This window comes from Bolinopsis microptera, chromosome 13 (genome assembly GCF_026151205.1).
Source record: "Bolinopsis microptera isolate Bmic1 chromosome 13, MBARI_Bmic_1.0, whole genome shotgun sequence".
Lineage (NCBI taxonomy): Eukaryota > Metazoa > Ctenophora > Tentaculata > Lobata > Bolinopsidae > Bolinopsis > Bolinopsis microptera.
The window spans coordinates 7410373-7431630 of record NC_087084.1 but is presented as its reverse complement, the minus strand read 5'-3'; the positions used below and the strand labels follow the sequence as shown (position 1 = coordinate 7431630).

General features: G+C 40.2%; 2 protein-coding genes across 3 annotated transcripts in view; one reads left to right on the top strand and one right to left on the bottom strand.

Moving 5' to 3' along the window:
• The first annotated feature begins 1378 nt into the window (after positions 1-1378).
• The window catches only part of LOC134824699 (uncharacterized), a 38517-nt gene continuing 18637 nt past the window's right edge, over positions 1379-21258 (top strand). The window contains exons 1-18 of one of the 2 annotated variants that reach the window (XM_063836670.1): positions 1379-1485; positions 2268-2372; positions 2531-2632; positions 3155-3306; positions 4159-4236; positions 6563-6698; positions 6823-6955; positions 7228-7336; positions 7495-7617; positions 10158-10302; positions 10651-10710; positions 11821-11844; positions 12618-12791; positions 13930-14106; positions 14362-14403; positions 14553-14631; positions 15094-15142; positions 15341-15424. In XM_063836670.1, the coding sequence (XP_063692740.1) occupies positions 1407-1485; positions 2268-2372; positions 2531-2632; positions 3155-3306; positions 4159-4236; positions 6563-6698; positions 6823-6955; positions 7228-7336; positions 7495-7617; positions 10158-10302; positions 10651-10710; positions 11821-11844; positions 12618-12791; positions 13930-14106; positions 14362-14403; positions 14553-14631; positions 15094-15142; positions 15341-15424 (1851 nt within the window). In that variant the 5' untranslated portion in view covers positions 1379-1406. The remainder of the gene's footprint in view (positions 1486-2267; positions 2373-2530; positions 2633-3154; positions 3307-4158; positions 4237-6562; positions 6699-6822; positions 6956-7227; positions 7337-7494; positions 7618-10157; positions 10303-10650; positions 10711-11820; positions 11845-12617; positions 12792-13929; positions 14107-14361; positions 14404-14552; positions 14632-15093; positions 15143-15340; positions 15425-21258) is intronic. The other variant, XM_063836671.1, reaches the window with a different exon arrangement.
• On the bottom strand, positions 8134-9475 carry LOC134824700 (digestive cysteine proteinase 1-like). The gene has a single exon (XM_063836672.1). It carries the CDS (start codon positions 9433-9435, stop codon positions 8188-8190), a length of 1248 nt encoding a protein of 415 aa, XP_063692742.1. The 5' UTR covers positions 9436-9475; the 3' UTR covers positions 8134-8187.

The window sequence follows — 21258 nt, the reverse complement described above, 5'->3', positions numbered from 1 at the left end:
AGTTTTGTCATTTGCCACTAAAAACCAACAGTCCGGTACGTAAACCGTACAAACTATTCTCTTCCTACTGAAGATTACCTGGGAAGTTAAACCGATTAAACTGAACCTATAATCAATAACAGTTGACAGCTAAGATAACAATTAGGAAACCGATTATACTACTACCGCAAGGGCGCTGGAGTGGGCTATTGACGGCTGCAGTGGGGCTCTAAGGTCAATTCTAGACGAGGGTGGTACGGTAGGAGTCTCACCTACAACCCTCACACTAAAGCACTAAGGCATCTAATTGTTTGGTGGCTTGATCTAGGAGCCCCAAATTCCGGATTTGTTGTTTTTTATCGTGTGTGTAACTTTAATGATCGTATAAGAAATACTGATCCGATTTCATTTGTCACACTCTAGTTTGGTATTTCTAGTTTGGTATTTCTTGTTGTAATTGTTGTCTTCGGTATAACCCTACTTTCGGTTGTTGTGACATTGAAACGTCTACCAGGTCCTTTTCCTGAAAAAGATCATTTTTCCTTGTCGCAATAAACGGAATCACTAAATATGCGACTAATAAACAATTATGTTCTGATCCGGATATTACATATAAACCTACTTTTGGTAGTTGTTTATACTTTTATTGTGTAGCTGTGTTGACAAAAAATAAAATGGCCTTTACAACGAAGTGACCCAATATATCAGTGACCCAAATCCACGTTCAATTACTGAAACCCGAGGCTATCATAAACTAATTACAACACTACAAATCTATTACATTTATTAAGAATTATGTAATGTAACGTGATGGAAATATTTTGAACGGGCATATCCTGTCCAAACCCAGGATGCACTACATGAAGAATTCGTTGTAACTTTGTTTGAAAAGCACTAATAGTTAATCTCTCGCTACTTGTTTATAAGATTAAAGTTTGAAACAAATTGCGTTATACTCTGGAGTTGTTAAACTCAAATTAGGGATCTCCATACCTAGATTAGATCTCATTAAGGATACAATTTCACTTAACTTCATGATACTGTAATCTGTACCCCAAGAACTCCTCTGATAAGTTTGTGGTGTTTTTGTTTAGTTTTCTTTTCTTTCTCTCACGGGCTTAAGAACTTACATCTGACAGGCGAAATTTAAGTTTCAGCTCAGTACCTTTTATTTGTAATTATACCTTATCGGACCTCATTTGGGCGAATCAAGACTGACTACTTTACAAACTCATGTGTTAAATTGTGAATATTTCTAATTTATTTACTTGAACCAGTAGTGTATATACTAGTGTATATACTAGTGTATATACTAGTTTTTATACTAGTGAACCACTAATGTATATAAATGGTTGTGTATACAATACAGGTTAAAACAATCCTTAACTAAGTATATACTAGTGTTTATACTAGTAAACCACTAGTTGATGACGATGAGAAGGGTTGTGTTACTGTCACTTCTACTTCTCCTCACACCAGTTAACAGTCAGGCTGATGACAATACAGGTTAACTTGAAACAATCCTTAACTAACTTACTCAGTTATTTTCCATATTGTTTCATTAGCCATCAGGTTTTGCAGCGAAATAAACGTTGGTAAACGTTGAAATGTTACATTATAGCTAACGGTTCCGAGTACTGATAATTATGTTAGGATATTAGAGTAACGTCTCCATGCCCAGCCCCATTCTGTAGTATGTATACTACGAACACTGTTATTTACATTAATGATGGAATGTTTATTTTATCTAATCCCTATTAATATGACCCTCTATTCTCTAATAACCTCGTACCATTTATTGACGGTGTTCTAAAGCTCATAAACTGTTTCAATCACCCATATCTTACGAAGTTCAATTTCGGATCAACACTAAAAGTGTTTACTTTAGAATGTTAACACTGTTAACATTTCAACCACATTTTTATTCTTCAAAAATTCAAGCATGTTATGACCTGTTGGCAGTTTTTAGCTACTATAAGCATAAAATTTACCTTATTAGCTAGCCGTTCATCTTACTTATAGCTAACCGCTAAGTTTATTTACCTAACCGCTCAGTTTACTTACCTAACCGCTAAGTTTACTTACCTAACCGCTCAGTTTACTTACCTAACCGCTCAGTTTACTTACCTAACCGCTCAGTTTACTTACCTAACCGCTCAGTTTACTTACCTAACCGCTCAGTTTACAGTTTAGCAATACTAGGTAGTGTGCCATCGACAGTGAGCCACGCGTGCCGACTGTAGGATGGTTTTTAGCAATACACTCTTTTGAATGATACAAATCCGCAGGTAACGACGAGGCATCTGCTACTGAAGACAAGACATCCGCTACTGAAGAAGGAGATGAGCTAGAGCTAGTTTGTGATGTAACTCCTGAGGGGTTCGAAGACATCGGTGTGTTGTTTTGTTAAAGATTTAAAGATGCGATTACTGTCAATGCTCCGATATCCAGCTTGTAACAGTTTTTATCATTGGTAAAACTTCAAATAAACTTGTCAAAAACCTAATATCGTGTAATTTCGAGTTAACCAGCTAACCTTCAATTAACTCAGATCCAACAACACAGAACAAGGTAGACGAGTGGATCCAGAAACTGTCGGGTAGTAGACTTGGGGGACTGATCAGGAGGGTCATTGCAAGAGCTATTAAGAGAGGTAAGTTGGAGAGGGGAGTTGAGAGATGAGGAGAGGGGGAGGAGAGGGGGAGAGGAGGTGAGGGGAGGTGAGAGGAGAGGGGGAGGATAGGGGTAGGGGAGGAGAGGTGAGAGAGGAGGTGAGAGAGGAGGAGAGGGGGGAGGAGAGGGGTAGGGGAGGGGAGGTGAGAGAGGAGGAGAGGGGGAGGAGAGGGGGAGGGGAGGAGAGGGGAGGTGGGTGGGGAGGGGGAGGAGAGGGGAGGTGAGAGGAGAGGGGAGGGGGGAGAATTGGAGGTAAGGGGAGGGGAGGTAAGTTGAAAGGGCGAGGAGGAAGGGAGGGGTAGGGGAGGTGAGTGGATGGGAGGGGTGTGGGTGAGGAGGGGAGGAGTTATTTTAGTCTTATTGTCTTAGGACGGTTTTGATAAAGCTTGATAGGACATGGTACTAATATGGCATGTTCTCCACAATTTTATCAAATAAAGAGAATCATTTCAAATTGTTTGCTAAAATATTCCTTAAAAAAGTCAAAATAAAACCCCCACAGAGGATTCAGTGATCCGGCGGATGTTAGGTCGTCTAGCACAAGACCCCAACGATGAGAACTTTGAGGAGGGGGAGCTGGGTATAACGCAACCTGTGTACAGTCCGGTTCTCAGTCTCATGACTAAGATATACGGGGAAACAAAGACTGTTGTGGTGAGTGTTACGTTTCCCAGGGGGCTAGGACAAGTGGTGGGGGATGTAATCAGTGAAGATTACTTAACATTGTGTTAACATGTGAGCATCATGTTAACATTGTGTTATCATGTTAACATTGTGTTGAAATTATGTTAAAATTGTGGTAACATGTTAGCACCATGTTAACATTGTGTTAGCATGTTATCATCGTGTTAACATTGTGTTAACATGTTAGCATTGTGTTAACATTGTGTTAACATTGTGTTAACATTGTGTTAACATTGTGTTAACATTGTGTTAACATTGTGTTAACATTGTGTTAACATTGTGATAACATGTTGACATCATGTTAACAGTGTGTGAACATTTCAGCATCATGTTAACATTGAGTTAGCATGTTAACATTGTGTTAACATTGTGTTAACATTGTGGTGACATTGTGTTAACATTGTGGTAACATGTTAACATTGTGGTAACATGTTAACATTGTGTTAGCATGTCAACATTGCGTTAACATTGTGGTAATATGTTAACATTGCGTTAACATTGTGGTAACATGTTAACATCATGTTAACAGTGTGTAAACATGTCAGCATCGTGTTAACAGTGTGTAAACATGTCAGCATCATGTTAACAGTGTGTAAACATGTCAGCATCATGTTAACATTGTGTTAACATGTGAGCATCATGTTAACATTGTGTTAAAATGTTAGCATCATGTTAACATGCTAACTCAACCTATTCTTATTTTAACTCAGCAAGACAACAATTATTGAGGTTATGGCTTCGTTAACTAGTTACATAGCCTCAATAAATGTAATTGATTATTCGTTATTTTGGAATGAGTTTTAAATTTGCATTATTTGGCAGGGTTATCTGAGGGCGTTTGGATTTTTCGGTAAAGTCCTTGGTATGTCACCAAACAAACTAGAAAACTATAAAGGATCGGTAAGTTAAATGACGTACTAATTCATCATGTTACCAAATTATTACATAATATATCGTTGTTAATATATTTGACCAAAACCCATAATCATGGGTAGAGTGTACCTCTGCCAGTGTCTCTCTTTTCCAAACAAAAGGAAATGATATTAATTTGAGGAACAGTCCGCTAATGCAAATTGATACCGAGAATGAAATCGGTCGCTCGCTTTTTCAAATCAATAAGCTTTATTACAATTCGTGAGCCGTGATCGAATGGAAAAAGCGAGCAACCGATTTCATTCTCGGTATCAATTTGCATTAGCGGACTGTTCCTCAAATTAATATCATTTCCTTTTGTTTGGAAAAGAGAGACACTGGCAGCGGTACACTCTACCCATGATTATGGGTTTTGGTCAAATATCATCTCTTTTTGATTATCATGTCAGGATAATTTACACAGCTAGTCGAAACTTCATTCTTTCATTAACAAGGAGGTAATTTCGACGATTTCGAAATTCTGCCTTTGAAAACGTTTCCTTGTGTTTAGTTAGGTATATCTGTCGATAACCGACTGAATATGGCACTTTTTACTCATTCAAGTTGGCATTAAATTCATATATAATGCCATTTAAATATCGTGGAAAGCAGAATATATTCGAAATCACGAATGAGCAAAATTCTCACCTTTCGCACGTGCAAACTTTGAGCGGACGTTGCGTGCGCATACAATATTGAATCACCGTAAATTTTTGCATAGTGGTATTTAATATATAGTTTGATAAGCATGCAAAGTTTCAGAAGATTTCAAAAAGAACTTGGATCACAACGGGACTCCAAAGTTGATAAAAATCGTGAAAATCAAAATTTGTAGTGATTTTAGCTATTTTAAATCAATTTGGGCGTGTCCCCACGTGTGCAACTTTTCGATTTTTAACTTTAAAACTAGCCTATAACACAATTTACACCTTTAAGAAGCAAAATTGAGCTCCACAACCCAAGGGATAGCCCAACACCAGAGAATACTAATTCACAACTTTTGTGTTTTTATAAAATTATTCTTCAAAAAAGCACTAACTTCAATAGCAAATATCTTTATGAAGGAGTAAGGTAGGAAACTTTTCCGGTAGATTTTTTGAATGCTTGAACAATTATCTAAGGTAAAAATGTCCTCAGATTTTGAATAAAATTACTCTTTAATGGTGTAAAATCGATTTGAAAAGTTGTTGTTTTGTCAAAAATCAAGTTTTAAAAACACTTAAATTGATGACGTCATCAAGTGATGATGATGATGATAAATTATTTTTCAATATAAAGTAAAGTAAAGTATAAACGATTATCTTTAAAACCTGTGGTTCGAAATGACTGTATCTTTTATACTTTTGAATCTACGGACACCTAAATGTAGGCTACAATTGACTGCAAAAAGCGTCTATACATATTATTATATATCTTCACGACAATCTGTTGTAAAACAGGGGTTCCAGAAAACCCACTTCCCGATACTCCTGAAACATGAAATTTGTTTACTGTCGACTTAGGCAAGGTCTAGACGCCCTGCAAAGTTTCAGATCTCTAACTCAATTTTAACATGGTTTTTAAGGCACCTGAATATGGCGATTTTGGGTTTTTTACCTAATTTCGTATAACATGCTGGCGCGTATTTTGCGCAAATTTCTTAAAAACCTCCATATAACTATTTCTTATTCCTGTCATCTTTAACATTGAATTAGAATGTTTTGAACTTAAATGTACCTGCTGAACTACTTTCGAAAAAGTCTTGATGCCTGGAAAACAATAAAGGGGATATAATAGTATAGGGGGTAAATAGTATTGTGAATATAAGGGCGACGGTAATGCTTGCCAGCATTGTGATTATAAAGTTGGAAAGTAATTTTAGAGCCTACGAAATATTTTCCACCTATATTTTGTCGCGCTGAACATGGTGCACCTTTTGAATGTCCTCGATTTGCTTGAATCTCAAAAATGGCGAGCTGGAGGCCAGTCATACGTATCTGCAGAGCTTCTTCAGCGAGTGAGTTATGTCCAATAACCAATTAAAGGTTAAAACTGGATCTGCAGGAGTCATTTTAGGGCCTACGAAATATTTTCCACCGGTATTTTGTCGCGCTGAACATCGTGCACCTTTTGAACGTCCTCGATTTACCTGAGTTTTACAGGTTCTAATCCGACCTACTTGAGTTATGTATAATTGAAGCTTTATTAGTTACTGTTCATTGAAGTATATAATGGTATAGTACATTAGCTCTGAACTTACTGACTCATCTTTATAAGTTTATAAATAAATTAAAATGTAACTTAACACTGAACAGTAAACACTTTCCTCCCCCAGATACCTCCATGTGCTATAACAGAAGCAGTGAAAGCGTTCCAATTATTCAACAACCTGGAACCTTCTGGAACCCTGACTAAAGAAACCAGGGATCTGATGAAGAAGGAGAGGTGTGGTAATCCTGATGTGGGATGTGGTCAGTTTTTATCTCCAATTTATTATTATATATAATTTTTCGTTTTGTGGGTGTGACTGTGATGAATCTTATCAAATCGAGGTAATGGATATTCTACAGGTAACCAACTTTAATTTTTCCTCAGAAACTCCTGACTGTATCGCTGATAAAGAGGCAGAGGAAGCTTCGGAATATCTTAACAGAAGAAGAAGATCACTAAACAGGCAGAAGAGATGGGAGGTCGTGAGCGGTAGAACATGGAAAAGCGGGGATTTCAAGTGAGTCCGGAAGATTAAAGTTTTTTTGTATTGATTGACGTTGTCAACCCTTCCGAGCGTTGCTCTGCTAAGGATCTTCGATGCGAAGCAAGAATGCTAGTCGAAGCGGCGAAGTCCTCCAATTTTTGTAAAGTTCACTATATGTGTGATGATAGTTGCTTTACCTCTTTACGTTTGAGGTGTTCACATCTGCATATCATTGTTGATTCTTTGACTGTAGTGATTGCACAGAAATGTGACATCTTGGTTATGCTGATTATTTACTATTGCAGGTACTTTTACCAAGGATACACTGATGATATGACTCAAGAAGTCCAAAGAGCAGAAATAGAGAGGTCTCTCAAGGAATGGGCAGATGTTGCAAACGTTAACTTTTACGAGGTACATTATAAAACAATATTTCTCCCATTCTTTTAAAGTTTTAAACCTTCTTCCCAAAAATACAACATAAGTTTGTATGTTATATATTTTTGTATTATTTGATAAAAGTTTCAAATCAAACCAAGTATTATAATAAGAAACTAAGTATTAACTCTCAGACAGACACTGAAGAAGAATCAGATATCAGGATTGACTTTGGAGGTGGGGACCATGGTGACAAGTATCCCTTCTCGGGGCCTGGTGGTGTCTTAGCTCATGGGTTCTACCCCAGGAAAGGAGATGTGAGTTTTATGTTTATTTAATTGTGATTGCTTGTGCCAACGGGGGGATGCTTAAATTTGCTGGGTTGATTATTAAGATATAACTGTGAGCAAAGGAAAACGAAGATATGAATGCAAGATAAAATGTAAATAAAAATGGGCATCACGTTCAGAATTTAGCACATGTGTTCTTGCCTGCAGACTCCGTCCTCAGGTTTCAGTACATTCCAGGTTTCAACAAGTACATTTCAGGTTTCATTACTTTCCAGTGTCCTTATATTCTAAAAGTGGCGAATTTATTCATTATAGTGCAGCAAATGCCACAATTACGCCATAAGGTTGTTTGTCTGTAAGTGTAATGATCGATTTAAACAGTAACGCCAATAGTAGGAATATTTACTCGTGTGTGGCGTAACCTCGGCGACAGATTTTTAATTGTATAAACAACTGATCTTAATTAATTGAGGTTGTACCTATATTTTCCCTGGACGTTGGGATAATAATTTTCATGTGATGAACAAAGTAAAACGAAGGACGTAAATGCAAAGTAAGATTCTAATGAAACATAAGAACCAAGTCAAGAGTGTGAGTCTAACACATGTGTTCGTGCCTGCAGACTCCGTCATCGCACCTGATGGTACCGGGAAGACAATCCCCATCGTTACCACCGCAATTTCCACAGGTCTTCTGGCAGTAGTCCTCCACAATCCAATCCGTATCACACCAGCTCTCGTAGCAAGGTGAGTAGGAGTCCACACAGTCAGGATCTGGTGCAGGACCACTATCATCTTCATCATCAGCGTGGTAGTTAGTTGCTTCATCATTACCTCCGTTATCAGAGGCACCAGTAGAGGCAAGTACAGGGTAGCTGCTGTAATCCCACAGGTTACAGTTGTGGTGGTTCCTGGCGAACTTAACGTATCCGCTGTCTCCCCATGTATTTCCCCAGGAGTTCTTTACCAGTACGTAATCCTCGGTGTACCCCACAGCGGTGACGGCATGGTTGGGCCTGCCTGTGCACGTTGTGTCTTTTAGGATACCTTTGGAGTATTGCTGAAACTTGTCGGTCACTTCAAAGGCCACAGAGAGAGATCCTGAAGCTAGAGCTTCAATGTTGGCTTTTTCAGTGCTCCCTACCTTCCTTACTCCTCTGATTTTAGCAGCTATCATAGCGTCTGGTTTTCTGGAACCTTGGCAGGAACCATCTCTCTGTGTGTAAGCGTAATCAGCACTGCTAGCTAGTCTTCCTCCGTTATTTGCTGAGTACTTATAGCAGTCATCAGGCCATCCACCGTTGCAGCCGTCTCTAGATCCCTCGTACACACAGTCCAAGTACTCTTGCTCAGCAAACTTTCTCAGCACACCTGACATCTCTGCGTATCTCGTCTCCAGTCCACCAACAGCTCCCCAAGTCCAGCAAGATCCGCAGCGTCCCTGGTTTTCAACTGCTGTGACCTTTCCTTCATTTGTCCAGAGTTTGCTTGCAGGTGCAGCATCTTCTCCACTGCTCCTCAAGGCAGGTTTAGCGTTTTTGTTGTGTCCTGTTACATTGAGACCTCTGTATGAGATCTGCTCCGATTCAGTCATTGTAGAGAAGAAGTTCAAAGCAAATTCGGCAGTTTCTTCGTCCACAGAGTTTTCATCTGCTACCATCTCAGCGTTCTTCCGGAACAGTCGGAACCTCAGTCTATCCTCAACTCGGTCGAATGCGAGGTGCTGCTCTGCCTTGAAATTGTCATAGAGCTTCAGGGTTTCTTTAGGGGATCGCAGGACAGCTTTCAGGTAGGATTCTTTTGCCAAAGAGGCACCAAACAGGGCAAGAATTAGAACGAGCATCATTTCCACTAGGTATAGTTGTCTAGAAGGCTGGATTCAGATTGTGATGTTGAGTTGAAGAAGGGGCTGATTTATAAAGCGTGTTGGGCTATCCAGGTGGCAGGTTGTTACAACTTGCACCTCAACACTTTTCCTTTGTTCCAGCTCAACATAATAGCCATATTAAGCACTTAGCACACCATCATAACAAATCTTCTCCACTTGTTTTTGTTACCTCTGCCATGTCAGAAAACTATTTTGTTGTTGACTGAGAAGTTTGTTCTCTGATAGTTTCACACGTGAGTAATGAGTATATAACAGCTTAATAATTTTTGGAATTCTGTAAACTTTTTCTGTCTAAGCTGTTCTCGACTCAGTATTTTCTTTTGTTTAAACTTCAAAGTGCTGGTTACTCTACCACAGCCAACAATGTCACTCCACATGTTTGATTCACTCTGAAAACTTGCTAACTACATTCACGCGTCTGAATTTAACAAAGTTACAATGAAAAACTTAGTAAACTTCTGACCTTAACTCCACAACAGTCAGACATGTTTCAAGGATTACAGTTCTCACTTTTTTACTTATCATTAAGGATTCCTTACTTCAACAGTGCCAATACCGAAGGCATCAGGTTTGAAAAACCTGAGGTTTATACGTACCTAAACTAAAACTAAAAATTAAAAACTAAAACTAAAAACTAAAACTAAAAATCAGAAAATGACGCCAAATCCTCTCTTTTTCAGATGCATTTTGATGACGACGAGTTTTTCACTGCTAACCAGTTTTCTGGAACCAATCTCTACTACGTAGCTACCCACGAATTCGGCCACGTGCTCGGTATCAGACACACGAACGTTAAGGGAGCTGTTATGTACCCTTACTATCCAGGTGAATGTACTACTAAATCTAACCCCTAGATCACAATGCTGGCAAGAACGATCGTCAGCCTTTATACCCCGTAGAAATTGATCTACAATAAAAATGCGAGTAAATGTCCCCTCGTTGTAGTATTTAGTTTAAATACGTTGTAGCTGTATTACCCTTGTTACCCTGGTGAGTCTACTCACTTGTAGTATTTACCACTTCATGTCCAAACGATATTTAAAAAACAATGGAGCTTTTTGTAGGCCCAAATATTTTCTGGGATCCGGTACATTTTGATGCCAAATTGGACGATTTTTCGTATAAAATACCGAAAAAGCGCTCCTTCTTAATTAATTAATTGTCATATCCCAGGATTTAAAGAGGAGATAAATCTTACTGAAGACGATATCAGCGCTGCAGTAACCCTCTTTGGTAAGAACTGTGAATATTTCAATCTTGGAGAGTTTAACAAAATATGTTTGGATGCAGCGAAACTATTAGACTACAATAAATTGGGACTTGCCACCCCATAGCAACATTAAAATATATCGACTCTGTTAGTAGAGGCTCTTACGGGCATTGTCTGCACGATACGCTAGGGACCCCAGATACACCTTACTAGCCGTATTTTTGACCGTATAATCGATTAAAAGTGGTTTCAAGATAATTGGACTGAGTTAGCGCGGTTAAAATCGCAAAAAACCGATTTTTGGGCCAAAAATAGGCCAAAAAACCATGTTTTTTGATAATTTGAGCAAGTTCATTTTGTTGGCATGTCGGCAAAACTTGCATAAAGATAGCTAAAAGACAGCTGCACAAGATGGTATAAAAATAAAACAAATCCCTCTATTTTAGCGCAGTTAAAAATCCAAAAAAGTGGTAAAAACTTTGACTTTTTTGCTTGAAGTTTGAATAATTTGTTGCAGTTATATTAAATCAACCCAAAAATAGTCACATCGTGTTTGCCTAAATTTTTCCTTTCCGAGAAGTACCCACTTCATATACTTTATCGAAGTTTGAATATTTTCACTCCGCAAGCGTTTTTGCCAAATTTTCGACGCGCACTACGCGCAAAAGCATTTAGTTGTTATCAATTGGCATCCGCGCGTTCATCATAAATTTCAAACAGCTATAACTCAGCGAGATTATGTCCGTTCTAGCTCATATTTTCACACCAAATAGAAAATAATGTGATCTTATTGCTGAAAAAATATAAATATAATTACTCTATTTGCCTTAGAGTAATAGACTGTCAAAGTTTAAAACGCGCATTGGTATAGCACGTGACTAATAAGGCCAAATTTATACTTCTTAACATATTATCGATCCTTAGACATCATACCATTGTGTCTAATTAGCGGTTAGGTCTCTAAACTCGTAGCAGAATACACGTCTTTTTGCCCGTAAGAGCCTCTACTATGTTACATCACCTCCTGTTTACATAAAACTCCGTAACAAATTGAACTAGGATCTTACTGACTAAGTGACAATCTTCCAATTTAAAATTATTGTTCGAGATAAGGGATCACATTACTATTTCAGGTGCCCGTGAAACCGAAACTGTTGGTAAGTCGAGAGAAAAAATTGAAGTATGTTTTCATTGCTGTACTATCCTTAATTACTTCTTAATGACTGTAAATAATCCTTAAAGCATTAAAAATAAAAGTTTAAACACTTAAAAAATTGACAATCGAAAAATTCAAGTTCAAACCTAGTTGACCGATCGTCAAACCGAAACTGTTGGTAAGTCGAAAAAATGAACTCTTCTTATTTCTTAATGCCAAAATTTAACCCAACAATCGTTATAAAATGAAAATTCAAAACACTCTAAGCAGTTGAAAATTAAATTATAACCTGTAGTTGACATTCTAAGCAGTTGAAATTAAATTATAACCGGTAGTTGACACTCTAAGCAGTTGAAAATTAAATTATAACCGGTAGTTGACATTCTAAGCAGTTGAAAATTAAATTATAACCGGTAGTTGACGGTGGATGGAGCGAATACACTCTAAGCAGTTGAAAATTAAATTATAACCGGTAGTTTTATTTAGTAGTTGACGGTGGATGGAGCGAGTACACTCTAAGCAATTGAAAATTAGATTATAACCGGTAGTTTTATCCAGTAGTTGACGGTGGATGGAGCGAATACACTCTAAGCAGTTGAAAATTAGATTATAACCGGTAGTTTTATTTAGTAGTTGACGGTGGATGGAGCGAATACACTCTAAGCAATTGAAAATTAGATTATAACCGGTAGTTTTATCCAGTAGTTGACGGTGGATGGAGCGAATACACTCTAAGCAGTTGAAAATTAGATTATAACCGGTAGTTTTATTTAGTAGTTGACGGTGGATGGAGCGAGTACGGAGATTGGTCAGATTGTAACACAGTCTGCGGAGGAGGTGTACAGACCCGGACGAGAACGTGCACCAACCCAGTACCTGGGGATGGTGGGGCAGAGTGTACGGGGGATGGTACCGAGATGAGGACTTGCAATATGGTGGACTGTGTTGGTAAGTTTTATTTAGTTATCTAGATGGTACCGAGATGAGGACTTGCAATATGGTGGACTGTGTTGGTAAGTTTTATTTAGTTATCTAGATGGTACCGAGATGAGGACTTGCAACATGGTGGACTGTGTTGGTAAGTTTTATTTAGTTATAAATATCTCCGGGATTTCGACGCGGGATCATATTATCACTCAGCCCGGCCCGCTGTTAGATAAACATCTCAAGGTGATATCATCCCGCCCCGGAAATTTGTATAAACCCGGCCCGCTTTTTAGTCGTAACTGATGTTTATCATTCAATTCTCCGACTTACAATAATCAATGATACTGCTGATTAGAACTCGATAATAGTAGAACAGTTAGACGCGCGATCACGTGGGCGCGTCACGTGCGTACCACGTGCCACCAATAGCATACGCCGAGTCTATACCACGTGACACGAAAGCGCACCACGTGATATGAAACATCGTAACCGTCCACTTCTTATACACGCAAATTCCTGGGAACGTTGCCAAAGCAGCTAATTCTTGGAATTTCTCCAACGCGTGGCGTGAGAAGTTGGCGACTAGCCAGCTACCCTTGTCCGTGCCCTAAAAATAGTATTGTTTTGCTTGCTCTCCTTCCATGCAGCTCTTGTTCCTGCTAACGTTCAAGCTATTGCTCCACTATGACAGATCGGTTTGACATTCAGATTGATGAACTGCTTTCCAATCTCTTCTAAAGTATAAATCCCTTGTCGAAATCGCCGGAGATAATTATAATCCATAAACACTTCACGCTCAGGGCTAAATAAATGTAATCCCTCAGCTGGCGCTTCGGGATTACATATTAACACAAAACTCGTGCGCTGCGCGCACTCGTATGTGTTTATCAGATCATCCCGCTAGCGCGGGATGATCTGTTATATAAACCCTTTGCGTGGCGGGTTTATGTTATTATCTAGATGGTACCGAGATGAGGACTTGCAATATGGTGGACTGTATTGGTAAGTTTTATTTAGTTATCTAATGTTATTCAGTAGAAAACGATTGTTATAACTTCTGAATAATAATGAATACAGAGAGAGAAAATAAAGTTTTAATTTCTTCTCTGAAACCCAAACACATGCATTTACAAAATAATATTCCCGCTAACAATTACAGTTCCAATAGACGGAAGGTGGAGCGATTTCGGGGCGTGGTCGGAGTGTTCAGTAGAGTGTGGAGGGGGGTCTCAGACCAGGACTAAGACCTGTTCTAATCCTCCTCCTAAGAACGGTGGTGAGGAGTGTGTGGGAGGGGACTCTGAGACTCGGAATTGTAATACTGAAGCATGTCCTGGTGAGTTTTGATATCTGTTACCTTGACACCCTGCATTAACGGGTGATCACTGATACTCGTAAAATATTTGTTTCAAATATCAAGACTGTCGACGAGTCCAACTCGGCGCGCGTCTTGGTACGTTATAAGGTTATAAACCTACAACACCCTGCACAGTGCACACGTTGCATTTCCATTTTCGTGTTATGTCTGTCATTATAAATTGAGCTATCGGTAAAAACAATTAATGAGCGCTGAGATTCTTTATATCCGCAGAAGCTGTGGAGCCTGTCGAACCTGGTGTACCTGGTCTACTTCGTAAGTGAGATTTATCCAACAACAAAAACTAGTAATTGCTATACAGTAATAGCTATACAGGAAGTCTTGAATTCATACTTGTTAAGTGCATAGTTTATTTTATTTTCTTGTTCCTTGTATCGAAAAACCTTACCTTTTCACTGTCGTAGCACATTGGGAGGTGACACAAAGTGGTACTCTTAAAACAATGTATGCTTCCCTCGCTGTGGACGGAGATCTGAGGACAAAGTGAGCTTTTCATTTACTCATGATCATATTCATAAGGTTTAGGAGAAGTGAGCCCATGTTTTTTTTGACACGTGTTTGTTTTGACACGTGTTTGTTTTGACACGTGTTTGTTTTGACACGTGGCTGTGATTTTGGGTTCTGCTAGAAGCTGATTTGGTAATCACTGTTGCTAGACAGAAGAAGATAGTGCATCTCCCCACCGGCCCACTGATATAATTAAATATATTTGTTTACTATCACGACTTACTCGACTTACTCGACTTACTCGACTTACTCGACTTACTCGACTAAGGGCGGCTTCAACGTCCGCACAGAAATAGTTTTTTTCCAAATCTGTCTATCCAGCATGAGTTTGTTTATCTCCTTGCTGTCGTCACTAGTTACTATCACTCGGATTTTATTTCTATATTTATTTATGTTGCAGATGGTTGCAGATGGTTAACATGAGCTTTTATTTGTCAGGTCGCAAACTAAATGCTCAGGAAAGGAACATGCTTGGTTCAAATACACGGTATTTTAATGATCTAATTTTCTTGGCCGCTGTTTCTTCTCACTTTGATCTTGCACTATACTTGGACATGTTTTAAATTTCCATTTCTTCGCATATTTCACGTTTAAAATAGGCAAATTAAACGCATAAAAATGTTTATATGAATTATATTATATGAATAAAATTGTTTAACTTTATATGAATTACAATTCTCGGCAGCTAGCAATAGCAAGTGAAGTAGAGACGGTGGTGATTGTAAACGGTAACTATGACAACAAGCGGTATAAGCTGGACAATGCTGTGGTATGTAATATTATATTTATAAGTTTATAGTCTGTTAATAGATTATCCAATATCCATAGTTTATCAAGTTTATTTTTAGTTCATTTTTAGTTTATTTTTAGTCTATTTTAACTACTACTACTACTACTATGTCGGAGCTAAGTCCGATCTACGCCAGAAAACCCCCTCCATATATCCCTGTCCCGCATCAGGGTTCGCAGTTCCTCTTTAGAGTTTGTCCCAACTTCCTTCAGTAACATAGACAAGTAGCTTTGTCTTGGTCGGCCTTGCTGTGCTCTACCGTGCGTAGGTTCCCATAAGACTAAATCACTGGCAAGTAGCTCAGGATGTCGGATGCAGTGTCCCGCCATTTTTAATCTCCTGCTTCGTAACTTGTTTGACAGCCTTGGGAGGCTACCATACAAAGTTATATTGCTGACCTTGTCCTTCCATGAGATACCCAGCACCATACGCAACATCTTTGTGTATGTCCCGTCCAAACTTTTCTCTTGAGCCTTTGTCAGTGTCCAGGTTTCTGATCCGTAGAGCAGTACTGATTCACAAGCCGCTATGAACAATCTAATCTTTAGGCTCTTTGAGAGTTTGGATTTCCAGATATCCTTCAGTCTATGTAGGGCACCCCACGCTTTTCCCTTTCTAACCCTTATCTCCCTATCTGTGCTCTCAATCCAGGAGCCTAAGTAGATGAAATCATCTACATTTTCTATGGCTTCCCCGGATCGACTTTGTAGGTCGCTAGATCGATCCTCCATATTCAGTGTCATGACCTTGGTCTTGCCTTCGTTTATGTGTAGTCCCACGCTTGCTGCCGCCGATTCTACTCTGAGCAGGAACTCGTTAGCCTTGTCCATGTCCTCAGATATAAGTGCTATATCATCTGCAAAGTCCACATCGGTGATTATCTTGGGCCCCACTCTTCTGCTTTTTCTACGTTCGAGGGTGAGTCCAAGTCGCTCCGCATCATCGCCTATGGCTTGCCTCATACAGTAGTCGATGACTATTGCAAAGAGGTAAGGTGCTAAGGTATCACCCTGTAACACACCTGCAAGTATCTCGAACAATTCAGTTTCTCCGTCTGGAGTTAGGACTTTGGCCATTGTCTTCTCGTACATGAGCCGTATAAGCTGCACGATTTTGACTGGAATGCCGTAAGCTTCTAGAATCTTTAGCATTTTCCCACGATGTACACTGTCGAAAGCCTTCTTAAAGTCTATAAATGTCAGAACAGCTGGCAATTTCCGACTCTTGACACCCTCTATAAGACGTCTCAGTACCAATATCTGTTGAGTTGTTGACCTTCCTGGTCTGAATCCATTCTGGTTTCTACGCAGAATTGTCTCGATTTCTGGCTTCAACCGATTTAGAACCATCTTGTTTAGAGACTTGGCAACTAGGGATGACAAGCTTATTCCCCGATAGTTCATTGGTTCGCTAAGGTCGCCCTTCTTTGGAATTGGTATGATGTTGGCAGTTGACCATTGGTCTGGTTTCTCACCTTTCAATAGAGCATTGTTACAGAAGTCTAAGACAATTTGATCAAGGTCGCATCGTTTTAAGACTTCTGGGGCTATGTTGTCGTCCCCCCATGCTTTCCCTTCCTTTATGCTGGACTTTGCTTTCCTGTACTCATCCAACGTAAACGGTTCTGTTCCGATATTCAGAGGTGGGTGGACTGGATCAATATCCTCTTCCGCGTTCTCTACCGTCGGTGGTGAGCCGAGAAGAGTAGCAAAATAGTCCTTCCATTTCTGAACCCTTTCCGTTGGTGAGTTTCCCTTGATTTTGCCAGTATATGATGGAGCTTTACCTGTGATCTTGTTGATCATGGTCCAGCTTTTAGCATGTCTGCCCCAGGAACCCTGACCGGATGGGGCTTAACTTTGAAAGTAAAAGAGTTGGAGACTTCCGGTTTTTTGTAACATGTTCCTCTTTTAAAAGTAACGTTACCTCTCCAGGAGGAAAATTCAAGACAACGTAATTAATGAGTTATCTCAAAATCTCCAGAAAAGTCCCCTTTCGGGCCGATCAAAAGTTTGCAACTTTAACTTTGCGGATTCCTGTACTCTGGTTGGCTGAATTGTGTCACGTGGTAGCTGCTTGAACATTGGAATACGCCACGCGTGCAAATCATGCTTGTTGTTGCGCGCGAGGTCGAGCCGTCTGTTTAAATTAAACCAACTCTAGTACCACCACCAGCCGGTAACTTTTCCTGGGGTACGAAGTAACCAATTAGGGCTACTAAATGCCGAACACAAGGATATTTCGTATTCGGATCATATGCCTGCAGGCTGTCTGTCGCTTAAGACCATGGTCGCTCTTAACTGAGCGATAAGTGACGTTAAGTGAGACCGTGAGCACCACTTCTTGCCAATTTGCTTTTGAATTACGGCCCAATCATGAAGTGAAACAGTACAAGTTGTGTTTTAACGGCAAAATACAGCGAATTCTAGCCCTTGAAAGTTGTAGGTTTGGAAGATCAATACGGCTGCTTTAATTCTTAAAAGTCTTAAGTTAGAACGGCCAAAACACCCTACTCGGCGTCAGCCAGCTGCACCCAGGAACCCTGACCGGATGGGGCTTAACTTTGAAAGTAAAAGAGTTGGAGACTTCCGGTTTTTTGTAACATGTTCCTCTTTTAAAAGTAACGTTACCTCTCCAGGAGGAAAATTCAAGACAACGTAATTGTTGAGTTATCTCAAAATCTCCAGAAAAGTCCCCTTTCGGGCCGATCAAAAGTTTGCAACTTTAACTTTGCGGATTCCTGTACTCTGGTTGGCTGAATTGTGTCACGTGGTAGCTGCTTGAACATTGGAATACGCCACGCGTGCAAATCATGCTTGTTGTTGCGCGCGAGGTCAAGCCGTCTGTTTAAATTAAACCAACTCTAGTACCACCACCAGCCGGTAACTTTTCCTGGGTACGAAGTAACCAATTAGGGCTACTAAATGCCGAACACAAGGATATTTCGTATTCGGATCATATGCCTGCAGGCTGTCTGTCGCTTAAGACCATGGTCGCTCTTAACTGAGCGATAAGTGACGTTAAGTGAGACCGTGAGCACCACTTCTTGCCAATTTGCTTTTGAATTACGGCCCAATCATGAAGTTAAACAGTACAAGTTGTGTTTTAACGGCAAAATACAGCGAATTCTAGCCCTTGAAAGTTGTAGGTTTGGAAGATCAATACGGCTGCTTTAATTCTTAAAAGTCTTAAGTTAGAACGGCCAAAACACCCTACTCGGCGTCAGCCAGCTGCACCCAGGAACCCTGACCGGATGGGGCTTAACTTTGAAAGTAAAAGAGTTGGAGACTTCCGGTTTTTTGTAACATGTTCCTCTTTTAAAAGTAACGTTACCTCTCCAGGAGGAAAATTCAAGACAACGTAATTGTTGAGTTATCTCAAAATCTCCAGAAAAGTCCCCTTTCGGGCCGATCAAAAGTTTGCAACTTTAACTTTGCGGATTCCTGTACTCTGGTTGGCTGAATTGTGTCACGTGGTAGCTGCTTGAACATTGGAATACGCCACGCGTGCAAATCATGCTTGTTGTTGCGCGCGAGGTCGAGCCGTCTGTTTAAATTAAACCAACTCTAGTACCACCACCAGCCGGTAACTTTTCCTGGGTACGAAGTAACCAATTAGGGCTACTAAATGCCGAACACAAGGATATTTCGTATTCGGATCATATGCCTGCAGGCTGTCTGTCGCTTAAGACCATGGTCGCTCTTAACTGAGCGATAAGTGACGTTAAGTGAGACCGTGAGCACCACTTCTTGCCAATTTGCTTTTGAATTACGGCCCAATCATGAAGTTAAACAGTACAAGTTGTGTTTTAACGGCAAAATACAGCGAATTCTAGCCCTTGAAAGTTGTAGGTTTGGAAGATCAATACGGCTGCTTTAATTCTTAAAAGTCTTAAGTTAGAACGGCCAAAACACCCTACTCGGCGTCAGCCAGCTGCACCCAGGAACCCTGACCGGATGGGGCTTAACTTTGAAAGTAAAAGAGTTGGAGACTTCCGGTTTTTTGTAACATGTTCCTCTTTTAAAAGTAACGTTACCTCTCCAGGAGGAAAATTCAAGACAACGTAATTGTTGAGTTATCTCAAAATCTCCAGAAAAGTCCCCTTTCGGGCCGATCAAAAGTTTGCAACTTTAACTTTGCGGATTCCTGTACTCTGGTTGGCTGAATTGTGTCACGTGGTAGCTGCTTGAACATTGGAATACGCCACGCGTGCAAATCATGCTTGTTGTTGCGCGCGAGGTCGAGCCGTCTGTTTAAATTAAACCAACTCTAGTACCACCACCAGCCGGTAACTTTTCCTGGGTACGAAGTAACCAATTAGGGCTACTAAATGCCGAACACAAGGATATTTCGTATTCGGATCATATGCCTGCAGGCTGTCTGTCGCTTAAGACCATGGTCGCTCTTAACTGAGCGATAAGTGACGTTAAGTGAGACCGTGAGCACCACTTCTTGCCAATTTGCTTTTGAATTACGGCCCAATCATGAAGTGAAACAGTACAAGTTGTGTTTTAACGGCAAAATACAGCGAATTCTAGCCCTTGAAAGTTGTAGGTTTGGAAGATCAATACGGCTGCTTTAATTCTTAAAAGTCTTAAGTTAGAACGGCCAAAACACCCTACTCGGCGTCAGCCAGCTGCACCCAGGAACCCTGACCGGATGGGGCTTAACTTTGAAAGTAAAAGAGTTGGAGACTTCCGGTTTTTTGTAACATGTTCCTCTTTTAAAAGTAACGTTACCTCTCCAGGAGGAAAATTCAAGACAACGTAATTGTTGAGTTATCTCAAAATCTCCAGAAAAGTCCCCTTTCGGGCCGATCAAAAGTTTGCAACTTTAACTTTGCGGATTCCTGTACTCTGGTTGGCTGAATTGTGTCACGTGGTAGCTGCTTGAACATTGGAATACGCCACGCGTGCAAATCATGCTTGTTGTTGCGCGCGAGGTCGAGCCGTCTGTTTAAATTAAACCAACTCTAGTACCACCACCAGCCGGTAACTTTTCCTGGGTAGACGAAGTAACCAATTAGGGCTACTAAATGCCGAACACAAGGATATTTCGTATTCGGATCATATGCCTGCAGGCTGTCTGTCGCTTAAGACCATGGTCGCTCTTAACTGAGCGATAAGTGACGTTAAGTGAGACCGTGAGCACCACTTCTTGCCAATTTGCTTTTGAATTACGGCCCAATCATGAAGTGAAACAGTACAAGTTGTGTTTTAACGGCAAAATACAGCGAATTCTAGCCCTTGAAAGTTGTAGGTTTGGAAGATCAATACGGCTGCTTTAATTCTTAAAAGTCTTAAGTTAGAACGGCCAAAACACCCTACTCGGCGTCAGCCAGCTGCACCCAGGAACCCTGACCGGATGGGGCTTAACTTTGAAAGTAAAAGAGTTGGAGACTTCCGGTTTTTTGTAACATGTTCCTCTTTTAAAAGTAACGTTACCTCTCCAGGAGGAAAATTCAAGACAACGTAATTGTTGAGTTATCTCAAAATCTCCAGAAAAGTCCCCTTTCGGGCCGATCAAAAGTTTGCAACTTTAACTTTGCGGATTCCTGTACTCTGGTTGGCTGAATTGTGTCACGTGGTAGCTGCTTGAACATTGGAATACGCCACGCGTGCAAATCATGCTTGTTGTTGCGCGCGAGGTCGAGCCGTCTGTTTAAATTAAACCAACTCTAGTACCACCACCAGCCGGTAACTTTTCCTGGGTACGAAGTAACCAATTAGGGCTACTAAATGCCGAACACAAGGATATTTCGTATTCGGATCATATGCCTGCAGGCTGTCTGTCGCTTAAGACCATGGTCGCTC